Source organism: Pseudophryne corroboree, chromosome 9, assembly GCF_028390025.1.
Source record: "Pseudophryne corroboree isolate aPseCor3 chromosome 9, aPseCor3.hap2, whole genome shotgun sequence".
Classification (NCBI taxonomy): Eukaryota; Metazoa; Chordata; class Amphibia; order Anura; family Myobatrachidae; genus Pseudophryne; species Pseudophryne corroboree.
Window position 1 is genome coordinate 316,242,345 of NC_086452.1, and position 26,159 is coordinate 316,268,503.

Sequence of the window (26,159 nt, forward strand, 5' to 3'; positions counted from 1 at the left end):
ATAAGATTTTACTTACCGATAAATCTATTTCTCGGAGTCCGTAGTGGATGCTGGGGTTCCTGAAAGGACCATGGGGAATAGCGGCTCCGCAGGAGACAGGGCACAAAAGTAAAGCTTTTACAGGTCAGGTGGTGTGTACTGGCTCCTCCCCCTATGACCCTCCTCCAGACTCCAGTTAGGTACTGTGCCCGGACGAGCGTACACAATAAGGGAGGATTTTGAATCCCGGGTAAGACTCATACCAGCCACACCAATCACACCGTACAACTTGTGATCTAAACCCAGTTAACAGTATGATAACAGCGGAGCCTCTGAAAGATGGCTTCCTTCAACAATAACCCGAATTAGTTAACAATAACTATGTACAATTTATGCAGATAATCCGCACTTGGGATGGGCGCCCAGCATCCACTACGGACTCCGAGAAATAGATTTATCGGTAAGTAAAATCTTATTTTCTCTATCGTCCTAGTGGATGCTGGGGTTCCTGAAAGGACCATGGGGATTATACCAAAGCTCCCAAACGGGCGGGAGAGTGCGGATGACTCTGCAGCACCGAATGAGAGAACTCCAGGTCCTCCTTTGCCAGGGTATCAAATTTGTAAAAATTTACAAACGTGTTCTCCCCTGACCACGTAGCTGCTCGGCAGAGTTGTAATGCCGAGACCCCTCGGGCAGCCGCCCAAGATGAGCCCACCTTCCTTGCGGAATGGGCCTTAACAGATTTAGGCTGTGGCAGGCCTGCCACAGAATGTACAAGTTGAATTTTGTTACAAATCCAACGAGCAATCGACTGCTTAGAAGCAGGTGCACCCAACTTGTTGGGTGCATACAGTATAAACAGCGAGTCAGATTTTCTGACTCCAGCCGTCCTTTAAATGTATATTTTTAAGGCTCTGACAACGTCCAACAACTTGGAGTCCTTCAAGTCGTCTGTAGCCGCAGGCACTACAATAGGCTGGTTCAGGTGAAACGCTGATACCACCTTAGGGAGAAAATGCGGACGCGTCCGCAGCTCTGCCCTATGTCGAATGGAAAATTAAATAAGGGCTTTTATAAAACAAAGCCGCCAGTTCAGATACTCTCCCGGCCGAAGCCAGGGCCAGTAACATAGTCACTTTCCATGTGAGATATTTCAAATCCACATTCTTTAGTGGTTCAAACCAATTGGATTTGAGGAAATCTAAAACTACATTTAGATCCCACGGTGCCACCTTAGGCACCACAGGAGGCTGTATATGCAGTACTCCTTTGATAAAAATCTGGACCTCAGGGACTGAGGCCAATTCTTTTTGGAAGAATATTGATAGGGCCGAAATTTGAACCTTAATAGATCCCAATTTGAGACCCATAGACAATCCTGATTGCAGGAAATGTAGGAAAACGACCCAGTTGAAATTCCTCCATCGGAGCACTCCGCTGCTCGCACCACGCAACATATTTTCGCCAAATACGGCGATAATGCTTCGCGGTGACTTCCTTCCTTGCCTTTATCAAGGTAGGAATGACTTCTTCTGGAATGCCTTTTCCTTTTAGGATCTGGCATTCAAACGCCATGCCGTCAAACGCAGCCGCGGTAATTCTTGAAAAAGACAAGTACCCTGCTGAAGCAGGTCCCTTCTCAGAAGTAGAGGCCACGGATCGTCCGTGACCATCTCTTGAAGTTCCGGGTACCAAGTCCTTCTTGGCCAATCCGGAGCCACTAGTCTTACTCCTCTTTGCCGTATAATCCTCAATACCTTTGGTATGAGAGGCAGAGGAGGAAACACATATACCGACTGGTACACCCAAGGTGTTACCAGCGCGTCCACAGCTATTGCCTGCGGATCTCTTGACCTGGCGCAATACCTGTCCAGTGTTTTGTTGAGGCGAGACGCCATCATGTCCACCATTGGTTTTACCCAACGGTTTAATAGCATGTGGAAAACTTCTGGATGAAGTCCCCACTCTCCCGGGTGAAGGTCGTGTCTGCTGAGGAAGTCTGCTTCCCAGTTGTCCACGCCCGGGATGAATACTGCTGACAGTGCTATCACGTGATTCTCCGCCCAGCGAAGGATCCTGGCAGCTTCTGCCATTGCCCTCCTGCTTCTTGTGCCGCCCTGTCTGTTTACATGGGCGACTGCCGTGATGTTGTCCGACTGGATCAACACCGGTCTTCCTTGAAGCAGAGGTTCCGCCTGGCTTAGAGCATTGTAGATTGCTCTTAGTTCCAGAATGCTTATGTGAAGAGACTTTTTCAGGCTCGACCACACTCCCTGGAAATTTCTTCCCTGTGTGACTGCTCCCCAGCCTCTCAGGCTGGCCTCCGTGGTCACCAGGATCCAATCCTGCATGCCGAATCTGCGGCCCTCCAATAGATGAGCCTCCTGCAACCACCACAGAAGGGATACCCTTGTCCTCGGCGACAGGGTTATCCGCAGGTGCATCTGAAGATGCGACCCTGACCATTTGTCCAGCAGATCCCTTTGCATGGAATCTGCCGAAAGGGATTGCTTCGTAAGAAGCTACCATTTTTTCCCAGGACTCTTGTGCATTGATGTACAGACACCTTTCCTGGTTTTAGGAGGTTCCTGACCAGGTCAGATAACTCCTTGGCTTTTTCTTCGGGAAGAAAAACCTTTTTCTGAACTGTGTCCAGAATCATCCCCAGGAACAGCAGACGAGTTGTCGGCATTAATTGGGATTTTGGAATATTCAGAATCCATCCGTGCTGCTTTAGCACCTCTTGAGATAGTGCTAAACCCATCTCTAGCTGTTCTCTGGACCTTGCCCTTATTAGGAGATCGTCCAAGTATGGGATAATTAATACGCCTTTTCTTCGAAGAAGAAATATTATCTCGGCCATTACCTTTGTAAAGACCCGAGGTGCCGTGGACAAACCAATCGGCAGCGTCTGAAACTGATAGTGACAGTTTTGTACAACGAACCTGAGGTACCCCTGGTGTGAGGGGTAATTGGAACGTGGAGATACGCATCCTTGATGTCCAAGGATACCATAAAGTCCCCTTCTTCCAGGTTCGCTATCACTGCTCTGAGTGACTCCATCTTGAACTTGGACTTCTTTATGTACAGGTTCAAGGACTTCAGATTTAGAATAGGCCTTACCGAGCCATCCGGCTTCGGTACCACAAAAAGAGTGGAATAATACCCCTTCCCTTGTTGTAGAAGAGGTACCTTGACTATCACCTGCTGAGAATACAGCTTGTGAATGGCTTCCAAAACCGTCTCCCTTTCTGAGGGGGACGTTGGTAAAGCAGACTTCAGGAAACGGCGAGGTGGCTCTGTCTCTAATTTCAACCTGTACCCCTGAGATATTATCTGCAGGATCCAGGGATTTACCTGCGAGTGAGCCCACTGCGCGCTGTAATTCTTGAGACGACCGCCTACCGCCCCCGAGTCCGCTTGCGAAGCCCCAGCGTCATGCTGAGGCTTTTGTAGAAGCCGGGGAGGGCTTCTGTTCCTGGGAAGGAGCTGCCTGTTGCTGTCTCTTCCCTCGTCCTCTGCCTCGTGGCAGATATGAATAGCCCTTTGCTCTCTTATTTTTAAAGGAACGAAAGGGCTGCGTTGAAAAGTCGGTGCCTTTTTCAGTTGGGGAGTGACTTGAGGTAGAAAGGTGGATTTCCCGGCCGTAGCCGTGGCCACCAAATCCGATAGACCGACCCCAAATAACTCCTCTACGCATCGCCTGTCCACTGTCGTGTCCATAAAGCTCTTCTGGCCGAAATGGACATAGCACTTACCCGTGATGCCAGTGTGCAGATATCTCTCTGTGCATCACGCATATAAAGAAATGCATCCTTTATTTGTTCTAACGACAGTAAAATATTGTCCCTGTCCAGGGTATCAATATTTTCGATCAGGGACTCTGACCAAACTACCCCAGCACTGCACATCCAGGCAGTCGCAATAGCTGGTCGTAGTATAACACCTGCATGTGTGTATATACCTTTTTGGATATTTTCCATCCTCCTATCTGATGGATCTTTAAGTGCGGCCGTCTCAGGAGAGGGTAACGCCACTTGTTTTGATGAGCGTGTTAGCGCTTTGTCCACCCTAGGAGGTGTTTCCCAGCGCTCCCTAACCTCTGGCGGGAAAGGGTATAAAGCCAATAACTTCTTTGAAATTAGCAGTTTTTTATCGGGGCACCCCACGCTTCATCACACACGTCATTTAATTCTTCTGATTCGGTAAAAACTACTGGTAGTTTTTTCACACCCCACATAATACCCTGTTTAGTGGTACCTGTAGTATCAGCTAAATGTAACATCTCCTTTATTGCCAAAATCATATAACGTGTGGCCCTACTGGAAAATACGGTTGATTCGTCACCTTCACCACCGGAATCAGTGCCTGTGTCTGGGTCTGTGTCGACCGACTGAGGCAAGGGGCGTTTTACAGCCCCTGACGGTGTTTGAGGCGCCTGGACAGGCACTAATTGAGTGTCCGGCCGCCTCATGTCGGCAAACGACTGCTTAAGCGAGTTGACGCTATCCCGTAATTCCACAAATAAAGGCATCCATTCTGGTGTCGACCCCCTAGGAGGTGACATCCTCATATTTGGCAATTGCTCCGCCTCCACACCAATAACGTCCTCATACATGTCGACACACACGTACCGACACACAGCAGACACACAGGGAATGCTCTATACGAAGACAGGACCCACTAGCCCTTTGGGGAGACAGAGGGAGAGTCTGCCAGCACACACCAAAAAGCGCTATATATGACAGGGATAGCCTTATGATTAAGTGCTCCCTTATAGCTGCTTTTATATTAATATATTGCCATTTATTCTGCCCCCCCTCTCTGTTATACCCTGTTTCTGTAGTGCAGTGCAGGGGAGAGACCTGGGAGCCTTCCTGACCAGCGGAGCTGTGACAGAAAATGGCGCCGTGTGCTGAGGAGATAGGCCCCGCCCCTTTTTCGGCGGGCTCGTCTCCCGCTATTTAGTACATTTAGGCAGGGGTAAATATCTCCATATAGCCTCTGGGGCTATATGTGAGGTATTTTTAGCCTTTTTAAAGGTTTTCATTTGCCTCCCAGGGCGCCCCCCCCCAGCGCCCTGCACCCTCAGTGACTGCCGTGTGAAGTGTGCTGAGAGGAAAATGGCGCACAGCTGCAGTGCTGTGCGCTACCTTAAGAAGACTGCAGGAGTCTTCAGCCGCCGATTCTGGACCTCTTCTTGCTTCAGCATCTGTGAGGGGGCCGGCGGCGTGGCTCCGGTGACCATCCAGGCTGTACCTGTGATCGTCCCTCTGGAGCTTCATGTCCAGTAGCCAAGAAGCCAATCCATCCTGCACGCAGGTGAGTTCACTTCTTCTCCCCTCTGTCCCTCGTTGCAGTGATCCTGTTGCCAGCAGGAATCACTGTAAAATAAAAAACCTAAGCTAAACTCTCTAAGCAGCTCTTTATGAGAGCCACCTAGAATTGCACCCTTCTCGGCCGGGCACAAAAATCTAACTGGAGTCTGGAGGAGGGTCATAGGGGGAGGAGCCAGTACACACCACCTGACCTGTAAAAGCTTTACTTTTGTGCCCTGTCTCCTGCGGAGCCGCTATTCCCCATGGTCCTTTCAGGAACCCCAGCATCCACTAGGACGATAGAGAAATGGGGAAAACGTCCTAGCTGAAATTCTTCCGTAGGAGCCTTCTTGGATTCGCACCAAGACACATATTTTCTCAAAATACGGTGATAATGTTTCGACGTTACTCCTTTTCTGGCCTGAAAAAGTGTGGGATGACTTCACTGGGAATACCCTTTCGGGCTAGGATTTGGCGTTCAACTGCCATGCCGTCAAACGTAGCCACGGTAAGTCTTGATACACGCATGGCCCCTGCTGTAACAGGTCCTCGCGTAGAGGAAGAGGCCAGGGATCTCCTATGAGTAATTCCTTAAGATCTGGATACCAAGCCCTCCTTGGCCAGTCTGGGACAATGAGGATCGCTTGAATCTTTGTTCTTCTTAAGATCTTTAGAACTTTTGGAATGAGAGGAAGTGGAGGGAATACATACACCGACTGAAACACCCATGGTGTCACCAGAGCATCCACTGCTATTGCTTGAGAATCCCTCGACCTGGAACAATATTTCGGAAGCTTCTTGTTGAACCGATAGGCCATCATGTCTATTTGAGGAATTCTCCAATGACTTGTCACTTCTGTGAAGACCTCTGGATGGAGGCCCCACTCTCCTGGATGGAGATCGTGCCTGCTGAGGAAGTCTGCTTCCCAGTTGTCCACTCCTGGAATGAAGATCGCTAACAGAGCGCTTGTATGCTTTTCCGCCCAGCGGAGAACCTTTGTGGCTTCTACCATTGCCGCTCTGCTTTTTGTTCCGCCCTGGCGGTTTATGTGCGCTACTGCAGTAATATTGTCTGACTGGATCAGTACGGGTTGATTGCGAAGATGTCCCGCTTGTAGAAGGCCGTTGTAAATGGCCCTTAACTCCAGAAAGCTTATGTGGAGACAAGTTTCCTGGCTTGACCATCTTCCTTGGAAGTTTTCCCCCTGTGTGACTGCTCCCCAGCCTCAGAGGCTTGCATCCGTCGTCACTAGGATCCAGTCCTGGATCCGAACCTGCGCCCCTCTAGGAGGTGAGAACTGTGCAGCCACCACAGGAGTGATATTATGGTCTTGGATGACAGGATTATCCTTCGGTGCATGTGCAGGTGGGATCCGGACCACTTGTCCAACAAGTCCCACTGAAACACTCTGTCATGGAATCTGCCAAACTGAATGGCCTCCAAGGCCGCAACCATCTTCCCCAGCAACTGAGTGCATTGATGGATTGACACTCTCGCTAGTTTCAGAATTTTTTGACCAGACTCTGAAGTTCCAGAGCCTTTTCCACTGGAAGAAAAACACTCTGTAGTTCTGTGTCCAGTATCAGTCCCAAAAAATAAGATTTTACTCACCGGTAAATCTATTTCTCGTAGTCCGTAGTGGATGCTGGGACTCCGTAAGGACCATGGGGATTAGCGGCTCCGCAGGAGACTGGGCACAACTAAAGAAAGCTTTAGGACTACCTGGTGTGCACTGGCTCCTCCCACTAAGACCCTCCTCCAGACCTCAGTTAGGATACTGTGCCCGGAAGAGCTGACACAAATAGGAAGGATTTTGAATCCCGGGTAAGACTCATACCAGCCACACCAATCACACCGTATAACTCGTGATACTATACCCAGTTAACAGTATGAAATATAAATGAGCCTCTCAACAGATGGCTCAACAATAACCCTTTAGTTAGGCAATAACTATAAACAAGTATTGCAGACAATCCGCACTTGGGATGGGCGCCCAGCATCCACTACGGACTACGAGAAATAGATTAACCGGTGAGTAAAATCTTATTTTCTCTGACGTCCTAAGTGGATGCTGGGACTCCGTAAGGACCATGGGGATTATACCAAAGCTTCCAAACGGGCGGGAGAGTGCGGATGACTCTGCAGCACCGAATGAGCAAACTCTAGGTCCTCCTCAGCCAGGGTATCAAACTTGTAGACTGTTGCAAAAATGTTTGAACCCGACCAAGTAACAGCTCGGCAAAGTTGTAAAGCCGAGACCCCTCGGGCAGCCGCCCAAGAAGAGCCCACTTTCCTCGTGGAATGGGCTTTTACAGATTTTGGGTGCGGCAGTCCAGCCGCAGCATGTGCAAGTTGAATCGTGCTACAGATCCAGCGAGCAATAGTCTGCTTAGAAGCAGGAGCACCCAGCTTGTTGGGTGCATACAGGATAAAATAGCGAGTCCGTTTTCCTGACTCCAGCCGTCCTGGAAACATATACTTCTCAGGGCCCTGACTACGTCCAGTAACTTGGAATCCTCCAAGTCCCAAGTAGCCGCAGGCACCACAATAGGTTGGTTCACATGAAAAACTGATACCACCTTAGGAAGGAATTGGGAACGAGTCCTCAATTCCGCCTTATCCATATAAAATACAGATAAGGGCTTTTGTATGACAAAGCCGCCAATTCTGATACACGCCTGGCCGACGCCATGGCCCACAGCATGACCACTTTCCACGTGAGGTATTGTACTGTAGCTCCACGGATTTAAGTGGCTCAACCCAATGCGACTTCAGGAAATCCAACACCACGTTGAGATCCCACGGTGCCACTTGAGGCACAAACGGGGGCTGACTATGCAGCACTCCCTTAACAAAAGTCCGAACTTCAGGCAGTGAAGCCAGTTCTATTTTGGAAGAAAATCGATAGAGCCGAAATCTGGACCTTCATGGAACCCAATTTTAGGCCCATAGTCACCTCTGACTATAGGAAGTGCAGAAATCGACCTAGCTGAAATTTCTCCTTTGGGGCCTTCCTGGCCTCACAGCACGCAACATATTTCCACCATATGCGGTGATAATGGTTTGCGTTCACTTCTTTCCTAGCTTTAAATAGCGTAGGGATAACTTCCTCCGGAATGCCCTTTTCCTTCAGGATCCGGCGTTCAACTGCCATGCCGTCAAACGCAGCCGCGGTACGTCTTGGAACAGACAGGCCCCCTGCTGCAGCAGGTCCTGTCTGAGCGGCAGAGGCCATGGGTCCTCTGAGATCATTTCTTGGAGTTCTGGTTACCAAGCTCTTCTTGGCCAACCCGGAACAATGAGTATAGTTCTTACTCCTCTCCTTATTATTATTCTCATTACCCTGGGTAAGAGAGGCAGAGAAGGGAACACATACACCGACTGGTACACCCACGGTGTTACCAGAGCGTCCACAGCTATCGCCTGAGGGTCCCTTGACCTGGCGCAATATCTTTGTAGCTTTTTGTTGAGGCGGGACGCCATCATGTCCACCTGTGGCCTTTCCCAACGGTGTACAATCATTTGGAATACTTCTGGATGAAGTCCCCACTCTCCCGGGTGGAGGTCGTGTCTTCTGAGAAAGTCTGCTTCTCAGTGGTCCACTCCGGGAATGAACACTGCTGACAGTGCTAACACATGATTTTCCGCCCATCGGAGAATCCTTGTGGCTTCTGCCATCGCCATCCTGCTTCTTGTGCCGCCCTGTCGGTTTACATGAGCGACCGCCGTGATGTTGTCTGACTGGATCAGCACCGGCCGGTGTTGAAGCAGGGGTCTAGCCTGACTTAGGGCATTGTAAATGGCCCTTAGTTCCAGAATATTTATGTGTAGGGAAGTCTCCTGACTTTTCCATAGCCTTGGAAGTTTCTTCCCTGTGTGACTGCCCCCCATCCTCGATGGCTGGCATCCGTGGTCACCAGGACCCAGTCCTGTATGCCGAATCTGCAGCCCCCTAGAAGATGAGCACTCTGCAGCCACCACAACAGCGACACCCTGGCCCTTGGAGACAGGGTTATCCGCCGATGCATCTGAAGATGCGACCCGGACCACTTGTCCAACAGATCCCACTGGAAAATCCTTGCATGGGACCTGCCGAATGGAATTTCTTCGTAAGAAGCTACCATCCTTCCCAGGGCTCGAGTGCATTGATGCACCGACACCTGTATACGTATTAGGAGGTCTCTGTCTAGAGACGACAACTCCTTGGACTTCTCCTCCGGGAGAAACCCTTTTTATCCTGTTCTGTGTCCAGAACCATACCCAGGAACAGTAGACGCGTCGCAGGAACCAGCTGCAACTTTGGAATATTCAGGATCCAACCGTGCTGTTGTAGCACTTCCCGAGATAGTGCTACTCCGCCGAACCACTGCTCCCTGGACCTCGCCTTTATAAGGAGATCGTCCAAGTACGGGATAATTATTTCGGCCATTACCTTGGTAAATACCTCGGTGCCGGGGACAGACCAACGGCAACGTCTGGAATTGGTAATGACAATCCTGTACCACAATTTTGAGGTACTCCTGGTGAAGAGGGTAAATAGGGACATGCAGGTAAGCATCCTTGATGTCCAGTGATACCATGAAATTCTCCAGGCTTGCAATAATCGCCCTGAGCGATTCCATTTTGAACTTGAACCTTCGCATATAAGTGTTCAAGGCTTTTAATTTTAGAATGGGTCTCACCGAACCGTCTGGTTTCGGTACCACAACATTTTGGAATAGTAACCCCGGCCTTGTTGAAGGAGGGGTACCTTGATTTCACCTGTTGGAAGTACAGCTTATGAATTGCCGCCAGTACTACCTTTCTCCGAGGGCAGCAGGCAAGGCTGATGTGAGGTAACGGCGAGGGGGAGTCGCCTCGAACTCCAGCCTGTATCCCTGTGATACTATTCCAGAACCTAGGGATCCACCTGTAGGCAAGCCCACTGGTCCCTGAAGTTCCCGAGACGCGCCCCTACCGCACCTGTCTCCACCTGTGGAGCCCCAACGTCATGCGGTGGACTCAGAGGAAGCGGGGGAAGATTTTTGATCCTGGGAACTGGCTGCTGGTGCAGCTTTTTCCTTCTTCCCTTGTCTCTGTGCAGAAAGGAAGCGCCTTTGACCCGCTTGCTTTTCTGAAGCCGAAAGGACTGTACCTGAAAATACAGTGCTTTCTTAGGCTGTGAGGAAACCTGAGGTAAAAAAATTTCTTCCCAGCTGTTACCGTGGATACGAGGTCCCAGAGACCATCCCCAAACAATTCCTCACCCTTATAAGGCAGAATCTCCATGTGCCTTTCATAGGCAGCATCACCTGTCCACTGCCGGGTTTCTAATACCCTCCTGGCAGAATGGACATTGCATTAATTCTGGATGCCAGCCGGCAAATATCCCTCTGTGCATCCTTTATATCTAAGACGACGTCTTTAATATGCTCTAAGTTAGCAAACTATTATCCCTGTCTTAGAGTATTAATATTATCTGACTGGGTATCAGACCACGCTGCAGCAGCACTATTTATACTGAGGCAATTGCAGGTCTCAGTATATAACCTGAGTGTGTATATACAGACTTCAGGATAGCCTCCTGCTTTTTATCAGCAGGCTCCTTCAAGGTGGCCGTATCCTAAGACGGCAGTGCCACCTTTTTTGACAAACGTGTGAGCGCCTTATCCACCCTAAGGGATATCTCCCAACGTGACCTATCCTCTGGCGGGAAAGGGTACGCCATCAGTAACTTTTTAGAAATTACCAGTTTCTTATCGGGGGAACCCACGCTACTTTACACACTTCATTCATTCATCTGATGGGGGAACAAAACACTGGCTGCTTTTTCTCCCCAAAAATAAAACCCCTTTTATGTGGTACTTGGGTTCATGTCAGAAATGCGTAACACATTTTTCATTGCCGAGATCATGTAACGGATGTTCCTAGTGGATTGTGTATATGTCTCAACCTCGTCGACACTGGAGTCAGACTCCGTGTCGACATCTGTGTCTGCCATCTGAGGTAACGGGCGCTTTTTTGAGCCCCTGATGGCCTTTGAGACGCCTGGGCAGGCGCGGGCTGAGAAGCAGGCTGTCCCACAGCTGTTTTACGTCATCCAGCCTTCTATGTAAGGAGTTGACATTGTCGGTTAATACCTTCCACCTATCCATCCACTCTGGTGTCGGCCCCACAGGGGGCGATATCCCATTTATCGGCCTCTGCTCCACCTCCACGTAACCTTCCTCATCCCACATGTCGACACAGCCGTACCGACACACAGCACACACACAGGGAATGCTCTGACTGAGGACAGGACCCCACAAAGTCCTTTGGGGAGACAGAGAGAGAGAATGCCAGCACACACCGGAGCGCTATATAATGCAGGGATTAACACTATAACTGAGTGATTTTTCCCCCAATAGCTGCTTGTATAAACAATATTGCGCCTAAATTTAGTGCCCCCCCCTCTCTTTTTAACCCTTTGAGCCTGAAAACTACAGGGGAGAGCCAGGGAGCTGTCTTCCAGCTGCACTGTGAAGAGAAAATGGCGCCAGTGTGCTGAGGGAGATAGCTCCGCCCCTTTTTCGCGGACTTTTCTCCCGCTTTTTTATGGATTCTGGCAGGGGTATTTATCACATATATAGCCTCTGGGGCTACATATTGTGATGATTTTGCCAGGCAAGGTGTTTATATTGCTGCTCAGGGCGCCCCCCCCCCAGCACCCTGCACCCATCAGTGACCGGAGTGTGAGGTGTGCATGAGGAGCAATGGCGCACAGCTGCGGTGCTGTGCGCTACCTTGGTGAAGACTGAAGTCTTCTGCCGCCGATTTTCCGGAACACTTCTTGCTTCTGGCTCTGTAAGGGGGCCGGCGGCGCGGCTCCGGGACCGAACATCAATGGCCGGTTCCATGCGGTCGATCCCTCTGGAGTTAATGGTGTCCAGTAGCCTAAGAAGCCCAAGCTACCACCAGTTAGGTAGGTTCGCTTCTTCTCCCCTTAGTCCCTCGCTGCAGTGTGTCTGTTGCCAGCAGATCTCACTGTAAAATAAAAAACCTAAAATATACTTTCTTTCTAGGAGCTCAGGAGAGCCCCTAGTGTGCATCCAGCTCAGCCGGGCACAAGAATCTAACTGAGGTCTGGAGGAGGGTCTTAGTGGGAGGAGCCAGTGCACACCAGGTAGTCCTAAAGCTTTCTTTAGTTGTGCCCAGTCTCCTGCGGAGCCGCTGATCCCCATGGTCCTTACGGAGTCCCAGCATCCACTTAGGACGTCAGAGAAATGACATCTGCGTCGTCGGAATCAACTGAGATTTTGGCAAGTTTAGGAGCCAACCATGTTGCCGAAGAACTGTCAGGGAGAGTGCAACGTTTTGCACCAACTGATCCCTGGATCTCGCCTTTATCAGGAGATCGTCCAAGTACGGGATAATCGTGACTCCTTGCTTGCAATCTCTACCATCACTCGGAGCCATGGATAGACCAAACGGCAACGTCTGAAATTGGTAATGACAATCCTTAATTGCAAATCTCAGGTAAGCCTGATGCGGAGGATAAATGGGAACATGCAAGTAGGCATCCTTTATGTCCACCGACACCATAAGGTCCCCTTCCACCAGACTGGAGATCACTGCTCGGAGAGACTCCATCTTGAATTTGAATTTCTTTAGGTAGAAATTTAGGGATTTCAGGTTTAGGATTGGTCTGACCGAGCCTTCCGGCTTCGGGACCACAAACAGGCTTGAATAAAAGCCTTTTCCCTGTTGTGGCTGGGGAACCCTGTCAATGACCTGATTTTGACACAACTTTTGTATTGCGTCGCAAACTACTTCCCTGTCCGGAAGAGAAGCTGGTAAGGCCGATTTGAAAAACCGGCGAGGGGGAACGTCTTGAAACTCCAGTTTGTACCCTTGGGATAGTATCTGTAAAACCCATGGGTCCAGGTCCGAACGAACCCAGAACTGACTGAAGAGTTTGAGACGTGCCCCCACCGGTGCGGACTCCCACAGAGGAGCCCCAGCGTCATGCACTGGATTTGGCAGAAGTCGGGGAGGACTTCTGCTCCTGGGAACCCGCCACGGCTGGTGATCTTTTACCCTTTGCCCTTCCTCTAGTGGCAAGGAAGGAAGAGCCTCGCCCTTTTCTGTATTTATTGGGCTGAAAGGACTACATTTGATAGTGGTGTGTTTTCTTTTTTTGTGAAGGAACATAAGGCAAAAATGATGACTTACCCGTGGTAGCCGTAGATACCAAATCTGCGAGGCCGTCACCAAACAATACACCACCTTTATATGTTAGAAACTCCATATTCTTCTTGGAGTCAGCATCCGCATTCCATTGATGAATCCACAATGCTCGCCTAGCTGAGACCGCCATTTGATCCCAAAAGGAAAATATCTCTCGCAGCTTCCTTTAGATAAGCTGCAGCGTCCTTGATATAACCCAGCATCAAGAGGATGCTATCCCTATCCAGGGCATCTATATCAGATGACAAGTTATCTGCCCACCTTTCGATAGCACTACTCACCCACGCAGATGCAATGACCGGTCTGAGTAGTGTACCTGTGATCGCATAAATGGATTTCAACGTATTTTCCTGTTTACGATCCGCAGGGTCCTTAAGGGCTGCCGTGTCAGGTGACGGGAGAGCCACCTTTTTTGACAAACGTGATAGGGCCTAGTCTACAATGGGGGGCGATTCCCACTTTTCCCTATCCCCAGATGGAAACGGATAAGTCACCGGAATCCTTTTGGGAATTTGAAACTTTCTGTCGGGGCTTTCCCAGACTTTTTCAAATAGAGTGTTCAGTTCATGAGAGGGAGGAAACGTTATCTCAGGTATCTTTTCCTTATACATACAGACCCTTTTATCAGGGACAGTCGGGTCCTCAGTGATATGTAATACCTCTTTTACCGCCACAATCATGTACTGAATGCTCTTTGCCAATTTTAGATCTAATCTGGAATCGCTATAGTCGACACTGGAATCAGAGTCCGTGTCGGTATCAGTGTCTGCCAACTGGGCCAAGGTACGTTTTTGTGACCCTGAGGGGACCTGAACTTGGAATAACATATCCTCCACAGATTTCTTCCATGCCTGGGTCTGAGACTCAGACTTATCCAACCTCTTACTAATAAGAGCCACATTAGCATTCAAGGCATTCAACACATTTTCCCAATCAGGCGCTGGCGGTGTCACCCCCACAGCCGTTTGTGTCCCTAATACAGCCTCCTCCTGGGAAGAGCCTTCAGCCTCAGACATGTCAACACATGTGTACCAATCACCCACAGACACACCGGGCATATAGGGGACAGACCCACAGTAAAGCCTATCAGAGACACAGAGGAGATTTGCCAGCTCACAACCCAGTGCCAAATCAACGGTCTGAAACCACTAAGCAATTGCCCCAGACCTGTAGCGCTTTTACAATCAAGTATATTGCCCCAAATTCTACTGTGCCCCCCCCCACCCCCCCACCCCCGTGCACCCTGAGCAGTGTGAGGAAGAACCAGCATCTCTGCAGCCAGTGGAGAGGAAATGGCGCTGTGAGCCGCGAGGAGGAAGCTCCGCCCCCTTAATGGCACGCTTCTGTCCCGCTTTTCTAATAATTATACTGGCGGGGGTTAGGACAGTGCCTTGGCACTAGTGTCCCCTCTTGCCAGTGAAAAGTGACGATTTTTTAAGCTGCCCAGGGCGAACCCCCATCCCCCCCCCCCCCCCGCACCCTGTAGTGCTGTGTGTGGGAGCCTGGCGCGCAGCGTCCGTTCGCTGCGCGGTACCTCAGCAAATGCCGTCACTTGAGAAGAAGTCTTCTTTTCTTCTGCTACTCACCTGTCTTCTGACTTCTGGCTCTGAAAGGGGGTGACGGCCGGCTGCGGGAGTGAGCATCTAGGCCAGGGATGGGGTACCTTTGGCCCTCCAGCTGCTGTTGAACTACACATCCCAGCATGCCCTGTAACAGTTTTAGCAAGGCCATATAGCAAAACTGTAGCAAGGCATGCTGGTATGTGTAGTTCAACAACAGCTGGAGGACCAAAGGTTCCCCACCCCTGATCTAGGCGTACCCAGCGATCAGCACCCTCAGGAGCTAATGGTGTCCTGTAGCCAGAAGCAGAGCCATTAAACTCACTAGAAGTTGGTCATACTTCTCTCCACTAAGTCCCACGAAGCAGGGCGACTGTTGCCAGCAGCCTCCCTGAACATAAAAAAACCTAATATAAGTTTTATTCAGAGAAACTCAGTAGAGCTCCCCTGTAGTGCGTCCAGTCTCACTGGGAACAATTCTAAAACTGGAGTCTGGAGGAGGAGCAGAGGGAGGAGCCAGTTAACACCCTTTGAAAGTCTTAAAGTGCCCATGTCTCCTGCGGATCCCGTCTATACCCCATGGTTCTATGGTGACCCCAGCATCCTCTAGGACGTATGAGAAATTATTATTATTATTATTATTATTATTGTTATTATTATTATTATTATTCTTTATTTATATGGCGTCACAAGGGTTCCGCAGCACCCAATTACAGAGTACATATGCACATAATCAAAACAGGAAAACAGTGACTTACAGTTGAAGACAATATAGGACAAGTAGTGTTCACTCTAGGCTGTTTTAGCAGGGCGCCGCGCCCTGCCCGTTTTTTAGCAGGCAAAACCCGCCCTGCCCCTTTTGCGGCGCCCTGCTAGAACAGCCGCCCGCTTCCTGCCCTCCCGGCGTGTATAGATGCCGTGCGCATGCGCGCGGCATCCATTCACGCATTGGGAGAGGGCTGGGGGAAGCCCAGCACCGACGGTGGTGCTGGGCACGCCCCCAACAGTAACGTCGCCGGCCACAGACGCTCTCTATAGTAGCGTCTGTGGGCCGCACCGCCCCCTAAAATGACGTGGGCATGGCCACGCCCCCTAATTTGCGTGGCCGCGCCCCCATTTCGGACGCGCGCGCGCACATGTGCCCCCGGAGTCCGGCGCCCTGCCTCTTTTCACTCCTAGAGTGAACACTAGACAAGTACAGGGTAGCTAAGCATAACTACACCAGTAAACGACATAGATATAAGTTTCAAGGTGGCCAAAAAACTGTAGGATTTGGGCAGTTGAGGATTATTAACGTAAGAAAAGGATAAGCACATGAGGGCAGAGGGCCCTACTCGGGGTGTGGTATGTTATGCCGGTGGCCGGGCTCCCGGCGACCAGCATACCGGCGCCGGGAGCCCGACCGCCGGCATACCGACAGCGTGGCGAGCGCAAATTAGCCCCTATCGGGCTCGCTACGCTCGCCGCGCTGCGGGCACGGTGGCACGCATTATTCTCCCTCCAGGGGAGTCGTGGACCCCCACGAGGGAGAACAACTGTCGGTATGCCGGCTGCCGGGATTTCGGCGCCGGTATACTGTGCGTCGGGATCCCGACAGTCGGCAACCTGAAGACCACCCCCTACTCGCTAGAGCTTACATTCTATTAGAATCCAACCTCATTTGAATTGGGCAGGCAGGGAAGTAGTACACCATTTTATTTTTTCATAGAGCTGTTTATACATACTTGTCAACTTTTAACCTGGATCACCTGGGATATGTTGATGGTGGAGGCCAAGGTGGGAAGTACAGGTGATATGGTGCCATGAACCACGTCATCACAGACTGCTTTATGCAGTGGGGGAGAGGGGCATGGCTCTGAAATCCCGACACATGGCCAGAATACTGGTACCAGAATCCCGGGTGAGGCCATGGAGAAGGGTGTTTGGTTTAGGCACCACCAGCGAGGGTTAGGGTAAAGCTGCTGTGGGAGGGAAGGCGTCAGGGTTGGGGTAAATATACATCCCATATCACACCCTCACAATGATAAAATTAACCTCAAATTGTTTAATGAAGGCTGCCGACCCATACATGTCTACCCACTTCGAAATTCAGGACTGCTCCTCGAAATTCTTGATTCTTCTAGGTTTTCAGTTAGTATAATTTAATAACAAAATATCCATATTGCACCACTATGCTAACAAAAAAAACAAAAAAACAAACAAAAAAAAAGCCTTTATACGTACTACAATTTTCTATTCACTAATATAAGTAGTAAAGTTCTCTTTGTATCATGGATGTTACCCTACAAACACTCACTGAAACAGTTACGTCCTCGATCATCTCTATAACACAGGCCAAGCAAAGAGAAGCCTCCCCGTCCTCCTGCCCTGGCAGTAGCCAGCGAGGGTCATGACGATAATGGACTCGCTCATACAGCTGCGCCTCTGCCACAGACATCCCGCGTATCCGTGTAAGCACAGAGCAACCCCTTGAGGGACTGTCAGTGTCAGCGCCTGAGGTCCGTTCCCGCTCTTTCCCTGATTTCTGCGACGACGGAACCTGATTGGTTGCGTTGAACGTTTTGTTCTCCCCTAAAGGATTGAGGTAAAATTATGAAAATTATAAACACAGTGATGGTCACTGTATGTCTAAGTCTAGCAAAGAAAAAGTCAAAGCCTGACTTTAATGTACTTTTATTTTGCCTTTCACTGTTTAGATTAAGTTAAAAGCTCAGAACATGGAATACTCTAACCTAAAAAAACTTTTACCACATCTGGATAGATAGCACTGTCCTGCGTTCCACCCACATGCCGCAGTGTCCCATGGTGGGTGGGACTGGGAGGCATATGTGGTGGGTTATGGCTAAAACCAAGTTGATCAAAGGACCTCTGACGTCACCAGGGGGAGGAGCAACGCCAGAATATAGTACCAGAAATGTACCCTCGCCGCACTTCGGGCTCGCTCCGCTCTGCTGAATGTTACTAAAGGGAGTAGTTGTTGGCGTGTATAGTGAACGTACTATCCCGCCGGACTAGCTCCTTCCCCTGATGTTAGAGGTCCTTTGCCCCCTTGGTTCTAGCATCTACCAATGCTAGCAGCGTCTATTCTCTTGAGAGACGGACAGAGGGCATGCCAGCTTGATGAAAATGGAGGTATGGCTGGTACAACCTTTCCGTGAGGCCACGCACCTTGCCATGAGGTCATGTGACATTTACCCCCTTCCACGCACATAAGTTCTGAACCTTTTCTAGGGAGTTATTAAACTCATATTCTAAACTTTTAAATGTATTAATTCAATTGAAGGCATTATTATACTGCAAGGCCAGTTTAACACAATCATTACAAGAACAATAGCTAAACACGTAGGGAAATTCAGTTAAGCGTTGGACATTTAAAAAACCCTGCAGCTTGGCGCTTTCCCCATAGCCACAGGGTTTTCCTATTCGCTGCTTAAAATCTAAGCAATCTGACTAGATCTGACACATCGTGCTGTGCTGAGCGGCGGGAGAGCTGTGCTGAGCGGTTCGCTCAGCACACATCTCTCCCGTCTATATGGCCCTTAAGTCTGATTTTTCCTAAAATCTTTATTTTTAGGTAAAATCACCACTGGACTTGCTCTGGCACCATTGTGGAGCTAGCTAGCTAGCTTAATTATACCCCTTTTACACCAAAATCCTGATTCTGACCTAGGATTTGGAACACTGTTCCAAGCCGAGTCAGCCCAAGGACTCCCCCCTTTTACACCGCAGTGCCGATGCGGGATATTTCCGGATCGGCACCATTTACACTGCACCCTGGCGCAGTGTCTTTTGGGCCGGCACTTAGAGATGACGTCATCTCCAAGCGGCGGGAAACCCGGCACATCGGGACTCCGGAGCGGTACGCTGGGTCAAGCCCAGCAATCTGGAAGCTACTGTGCTGCCCCCAGCCACTGGTGCTTCCAGGCACCAGACACGGCGCTCCTGTCTGCATAGACAGCATGTGCCGTGTCCCCAGCCTCAGCTGCTGCATGGCAACCAGCACGGCGCTGCTGTCTGCATAAACAGCGTGCGCCTTTCCCTCCAGCCTCCCGACCACTGCCGAAAACTGTGGTATGGAAGGTCTGCCATGCTGTAAATGGGTGCCGGGACGGATGACCCGGCTTACCCATTTACACCGCCTCCTACCCATGTACAACCCTGCTTGCAAGCCAGGTTGGATTCCCGGAATAATGGACCCAGGGTTTTGGAGAAGGACCCTTTTACACCGCCTGCAGTCCTGGGATTTTGCGCGCTCCCGTGCAAAATACCGGGAGATTTCATGCAGTGAAAAAGTGGTATTATTGGCATAGTCATCATGAAAAAATTGTGAAATGAAAATTTTTAATTCTCACCCTTTCATTTCACCATTTTTTCAGTATTCTTATGCTATCACTTCCGAAAAACTGCTATTTTTGTGAAGCAGTTTTTCGGAAAAGTGATATATTTAACCCTGCAGCTGAGGCGTCCTCAAGGACTTCCTCACACTGCTCATGTGCCTCCAAATTGCTGCCTCGCCCCCCCTCCTTACCTAACACCGCTGGTAATAGTTAACTATCGTACTACACCCCGCAGCTTACAGACACCCCCGACCTACCCCGCACTTCCCACCGCCGCACTGTGTTGCGCCCACGGCATCCCCTTACCGATGCCGGGAGCCGGTGTGCTCTGCGCAGCCGCGACCCCTCACCTCTCCTGCCAGGACTACCATGTCCGTGTGGAGAGGTGATCACAGAGTCGCGGCTCCCTTTCTTCTCCCGGGCGGCAGGACTTCTCCCGGCCGGCAGGACACATGTACGGAGGTGAGCGCTGCTGCTGCTGCTGCATTTACTACCATGGGGTATAGACGGGTCCACTAGGAGCCATGGGCACTATAGAAGTTTGATCAGGTGTGCTGGCTCCTCCCTCTATGCCCCTCCTACCAGACTCAGGCTAGGAAACAGTGTCCGAGGAGACGGGCAAACTTTGAGAGAAGGATATAGAAAAAGGAAAGTGGTGAGATTTCTAACCAGCACAACCATAACAAGAGGAAAGCCATGCTAACCAAAACTTGTAAATAGCAACAGCTGAACCAAACAGCATTACTTAACCAAGTAACAGTGCAGGAAGAACGAAGCACCGGGCGGGCGCCCAGTATCCCCTACGGACTACGAGAAAAGGATTTACCGGTAGGTAATTAAAATCCTATTTTCTCTTACGTCCTATGGGAACTCGGAATCCATTTAGTACCATGGGGAAGTACGAAAGCTCCCAAACCGGGTGGAAGAGTGCTGAGGTTCCTGCAGAACTGATTGACCAAACTGAAGGTCCTCAGAGGCCAAAGTACTGAAGTTGTAAAACTTAGCAAACGTGTTCGAACATGACCAAGTAGCTGCTCGGCAGCTAGTAGACGTAGTAGAGTGGGATTGTACAGATTTTGGAACCGACAAACCTGCTGTGGAATAAGCATGCTGGATAGTGAGCCTGATCCAGTGTGCAATGGACTGCTTTGAAGCAGGACACACAATTTTATTAGGATCATAGAGAACGAACAGTGAGTCCGATATCCTGTGATGAGCTGTTCTCTTTACATACACCTTCAAAGCCCTCACAACATCCAAAGACTTTGAAGTAGCAGAGGTGTCCGTAACAACCGGTACCACAATAGGTTGGTTTATGTGAAATGCTGACACTAACTTAGGAAGAAATTGCTGACGAGTCCGGAGTTCAGCTCTGTTCTCATAAAAAATTACTTAGGGTCTCTTTTAAGACAACACCCCCAACTCCGACACACGTCTTGCGGAAGCCAAGGCCAACAGTGTGATGTTCTTCCACGTAAGGTACTTTTTGGAGGAACTGCAGCACCAAATTGAGATCCCAAGGTGCAATGGGGGGCACAAAGGGAGGTTGGATGTGCAGAACACCTTTCAAGAACGTCTGGACCTCGTGGAGAGAAGCCAATTGTTTCTGAAAGAAAATAGACAAGGCCGAAATCTGGACTTTTATGGAGCCTAGAGGTAGACCCACATCCACTCCCGACTGCAGAAAAAGCAGGAAACATCCCAGATGGAATTCTACCACAGAATATAGTCTGCTCTCTCACCAAGAGACATATTTCTTCCAGATCCGGTGGTAATATTTAGACATTACCCCCTTCCTGGTTTGAATCATAGTTGGGATGACCTTGTCAGGAATCCCACTCCTGGCTAGAATCAGCCGTTCAACTTCCATGCCATTAAACGTAGCCGCGGTAAATCTTGATAGACGAATCGGCCCTGTTGCAGAAGATACTCGCGAATAGGGAGGTAGAGGCCATGGATCTTCCAGCAGCATATCAAGAAGATCCGCATATCAGGCCCTTCGTGGCCAGTCTGGAGCAAAGAGGATTGCTTGAACCTTTTTTCCTTTTTATTCTTGTCACAACTGAGGGCTGGTGCTGACCAGGGGGAAGCCTCAGTTGTAGGGGCTGAGGTATATGTGTACCTGGGAGGAAGTACAGGGTTCTTGGACATGCAGGGAACCTTTAGAACAAATGCCCGAAGGCGTGACCACGACAACAAGGGAAAGTTCAAAGGTTTTATTAAACACAGTTCAGAGGAATACTGATGACTTGGTACTGGTAATAGGAAACACAGTTCAGAGAAATACTTGGGATCGATGATGGAACACCGATGGTTACTTGGAATCGATGACGGAACACCGATGGTTACTTGGAATCGATGACGGAACACCGATGGTTACTTTGGGATCGTTGGTAAGCTTTGAGTGAAGCTGGGGTTCGCAGATAGAAATGCACTGCTGTACTTAGAAGCACAGGTGAAGCATGAAGTGATGCTGGGGATCGCTGGAGAAGAAGCTGGAGAATGGCTGCTGGGAAGCCAGAGTTCAGACACAGGTGAATCAGGGTAGACTGTAGAGGGTTAATCACTGGAGTGTCGGGTTACACTGCAGAGTATAATCACCAGGGAGTCAGGCTGTACTGCAGAGAAAGTCCATGGGAGAACTGCACACTGGAATCACTGAAGACAATTGAAGCACTGACATCTTTCCACCCCAGGAACAGGATATTTATACCTGCTGGGAAGCAGGGATTGGCTGGCTGATTAACCAGAGACCAGAGTGCAGCTGCTGTGTAATCAGGCTGAGAGCAGAGTGCAGCTGATAGGCTGAAAGGTAACATGTGATTAGGAAAACATGGCTGCGCCCATGGTAGCTTTTGGAGGGAAAGATTGTTTATAACTTGAATGTGAGCTTTAACCATGAAGCTACCAGAATCACAGTAAAGAGATTTGAGACAATGAGATGCAGCGTGCTGCACACAGACAGTGCAGATGGAATCCAGGCTTGGAACACTGGGACAGTCTCAGGAGGCATTTGGAAGGTAAATACTGATAAGGAATTACCTAGATCGTGACAATTCTTTTAGAATTCTTGGGATCAGAGGAAGTGGAGGAAACACGTACACCAGCTGGTAGACCCACGGAGTTGTCAGAGCATCTACCGCCACTGCTTGTGGGTCTCTCGACCTGGAACAATACCACTGTTAAGACCAACTGAATTTGTGGATCCGTTAACCTTGGACCAACCGAAGGTGTAAGTGCTGGAGTATGGTGGAAACAGGGAGGACGAAGATACTGTAGTTCTGTTTCATATATTTATTAATAGACAACTGTTCCAATAAGGAGCTAAATGACAATCATTAGTCACTATATTTAAACTGACGTATTGCAATGAATGGCATAAAGATAAGCAGGATCAGTATTGAAGATGCATTGAAGAAATGTTCATATGAATAAGATAAAACGTGCCTGAAGATTAATGAAGAATTGTCCAACATAAAGCAATGATTTGTGTCTTAACTGTAAGAAGTGTTAACTGGATATTGTAACATATATGAATAACTGTGAAGACTTGTTACCGATGCTTAAAGGCTGAACTGAAGAACTGTGTAGAGCTGTCTTTGAATGATGCAAAAATGAAGATACAATACTGAAAGAAATACTTGCAGGTTGTGAAGATAATACTTGTAGCACTATGAAAAGCTGCAGCAGACAATAATGGAGAAAAATGGGCTAAGCTGAGTAAACGAGGACCAGGATTCAGTAGAAACTTAAACAGACTGTGTGATTGTAGCAGGCAGTCACTGAACAACAGGGTAACCTCTCACAGAACTTCGGATATCCACTTGTTGCCACTTGGAGAGCAATTGACTGACAGCACAGCAGGGAGCTGGTGGATCGTTTTTGGTGAGGGCTGCAGGCAAACCCCTGGGAGCGGAGGCGATATCAGGACCACTGGAATCACAGAAATCCACGGAGAGAGCACAGAGCTAGGATACAGAGTAGCTACAACAAAGCACAGGCCAAGAGTGAAATAATCCCAGCTTACTTATAGGTAGCACAAGCACGGGATTGGCTAACACTTACCCACAGGTGCTGTATTTGGTCTCCAACATGGCCACCTCCTGTACTGCAGACACACAGAGGTGCTTCTGGCCATTCGGTCCCCGCACTCCCGGCTCCCAGAACCTGCATCACCACGTCCCCACCCGGCCACACAGCACCACGAGCAACCGCACCGGCAATGGACGGACCCCAGAACCCGCAGTGGTGAGTGATCTGTTCGTGACAGCACCCCCCTTTAAGGGTGGACTCCGGACACCTTTGAACTTTGTCAGGATTCTTGGAGTAGAATTTTTTAACCAGCCTTCGAGAATGAACATCTTCGACAAAAACCCAGGACCTCTCCTCCGGACCATAACCTTTCCAATCAACAAGAAATTGCAGACGTCCATATTGACGACGTGAGTCCACAATCTCCTTATCCTCAAATTCTTCATCCTGCAAAGAGTGAATTTTAGGAGGTTTGGGCAGGGCAGCACAAAACTTATTGAGGATCAAAGGTTTCAGCAGAGATGTATGAAAGGCGTTAGGACTTTTAAAAGAAGGGGGCAACTTGACTTTGTATGCTACAGGATTGAGTACCTTTTCTTTGGGAAATGGACCAATAAACTTGGGAGCAAACTTCTTAGAAGGAACTTTAAACTTGAGATTGCAAGTATAAATCCAAACTTGGTCTCCTACCTTGTAGTTAGGTACAGCCTTACGTTTTCTATTTGCGAAAGATTTATAACGAGCAGAAGATTTAACCAATGATTTGCGCACACAACTCCTGAATTTAGACAAATGTTGAAGCACTTGATCTGCTGGGACCTTCTGAGCTGACAAAGGATGCAACTCGAGGCACACGAGGATGATAACCAAAGTTAGTATAAATCGGTGTAGACTCTGAAGATGAATGAAAAAGATTATTATGTGCAAATTCTGCCAGTGGAAGGTAGTCTATCCAATCATCCTGGGAGGAAATATGTATAACCAGAGGAAAGTTTTTTCCCTCCTCAGTCTCGACTATAAGCTGCTGACTAAGATTCTAGCTGATCGAGTTAAATTACTCCTACCCCATATCATCCATCCAGATCAAACAGGCTTCGTTTGGGGCAGACATTCTGAAGTTAATGTACGACGTGTTCTTTCAGCGGTACACGCCTCCCCTTCCTCACCTCTGCCCACTTATATCCTTTCCCTCGACGCAGAGAAGGCATTTGATCTGGTTGAATGGCCCCATCTATAGCACTCCCTAGCACGTTTCGGCTTCCCGCCAGCTTTCATCGACTGGATCAAACTACTATATCTACACCCCCAAACTCAGGTTTCCTGTAATGGCGTTCTGTCTGCCCCTTTCCCTATCTGTAGAGGTACTAGGCAGGGATGCCCGTTGTCACCATTACTGTTCGACATTGCTCTCGAACCGTTAGCAATAGCTCTGCGTGCATCCACAAGATTTAAAGGGATTCGAATTGGCGACGTGGAACTAAAGGTGGCTTTATTTGCCGACGATATGCTCCTTTTCATATCTGACCCTGACACCTCCCTCCCAGAGATTCTTGGTCTGATATCTTCTTTTGGATCGATCGCGGGCTACCGTATCAACATCGACAAATCTGAATTGTTACCCCTGGGACCCCCCATACATCTCCCCCCTTCCCCTCCTCCCTTTTAGCGTTGACGTTCAAAACTGTCTCGGATAAAATCACCTACTTAGGAATACAAATCCCATCTTACTTGTCCACTCTGTATGAGGTCAATTTCACACCCATGCTAACTAAACTCACTACTACCCTAGATTCCTGGAAGCTTTTTCCCCATCTCGGTCCTGGGTTGAGTGGCGGTTCTTCAAAGTGTGTTTTTTCCTCGGCTATACTATCTTATGCAAATGTTACCTATCCGTCTTTCTACAAAAGACTTGTTATATCTTCGTAAAATCTTGACCAAATTTCTCTGGAAAGGCAAGAAACCGCTCATAGCTTTCAAAAAATTAGCTGCGCCTCGCACTGCTGGAGGTGTTGGTTTGCCTGACTTTCTTTCTTATTCTTTGCGCTCTTTCGTTGGGCTGCTGATTGGCTGACTGACAGACATTCTTTTACCGACCCTGCTCTGGATGAGGCTATGTTTTCCTCCTTCTCTCCTAGTGCTCTCCTGCACTCCGCACCGAAGACTATTACTCCTCATATCCTCCGCTCCCCGTTATTTCATAACATCTACTATGCATGGCTCAAACTTAACAAACTGTTCCACAGAAATCATATGTTCACATTGCAACTTCCTCTTTGGGGTAATCCTGCATTCCCCCCCTTCCCTCACAAACTCTGCTTTCAAACTCTGGAGATACAAAGGACTGTCACATTCCTCCAAAGTCTTTGATCCGGGGGGGGGGGGGGGGATTACTACTATTTTCCTTCCTTCAAGATAAATATAACATCCCACAATTGCATTTCTACATGTATTTACAGGTCCGTCACTATCTCTCCACATTGCTACATTCCATTGGTCACTCCTCCCTTCCTTTCCGGCCCCCCTGATCCATTACGATCAGTGATTTCCATATGTGAGCATATACACTTTAGCACTAGAATGTTATACAATCTCCTATCTGACATACCCACGGCCTCTAGATGGAACACACTATTGGCACAATGGCAAAAAGATGTCCCCTCCCTTACTAACTCCTCTGCTCTTAGTAAATATTACTGCTCCACCATGAAGGTCTTATCCTCGGCCT

The 26,159-nt window shown here is 49.1% G+C and overlaps 1 protein-coding gene across 2 annotated transcripts in view; it reads right to left on the minus strand.

Moving 5' to 3' along the window:
* MEI1 (meiotic double-stranded break formation protein 1) overlaps positions 1–17,581 on the minus strand; it is a 1,382,157-nt gene extending 1,364,576 nt beyond the window's left edge. For both annotated transcript variants that reach the window (XM_063940445.1, XM_063940446.1), the window contains exon 1: positions 17,362–17,581. In XM_063940445.1, coding sequence (XP_063796515.1) covers positions 17,362–17,502 — 141 coding nt within the window. In that variant the 5' untranslated portion in view covers positions 17,503–17,581. The remainder of the gene's footprint in view (positions 1–17,361) is intronic.
* Between the last annotated feature and the right edge of the window lie 8,578 nt (positions 17,582–26,159).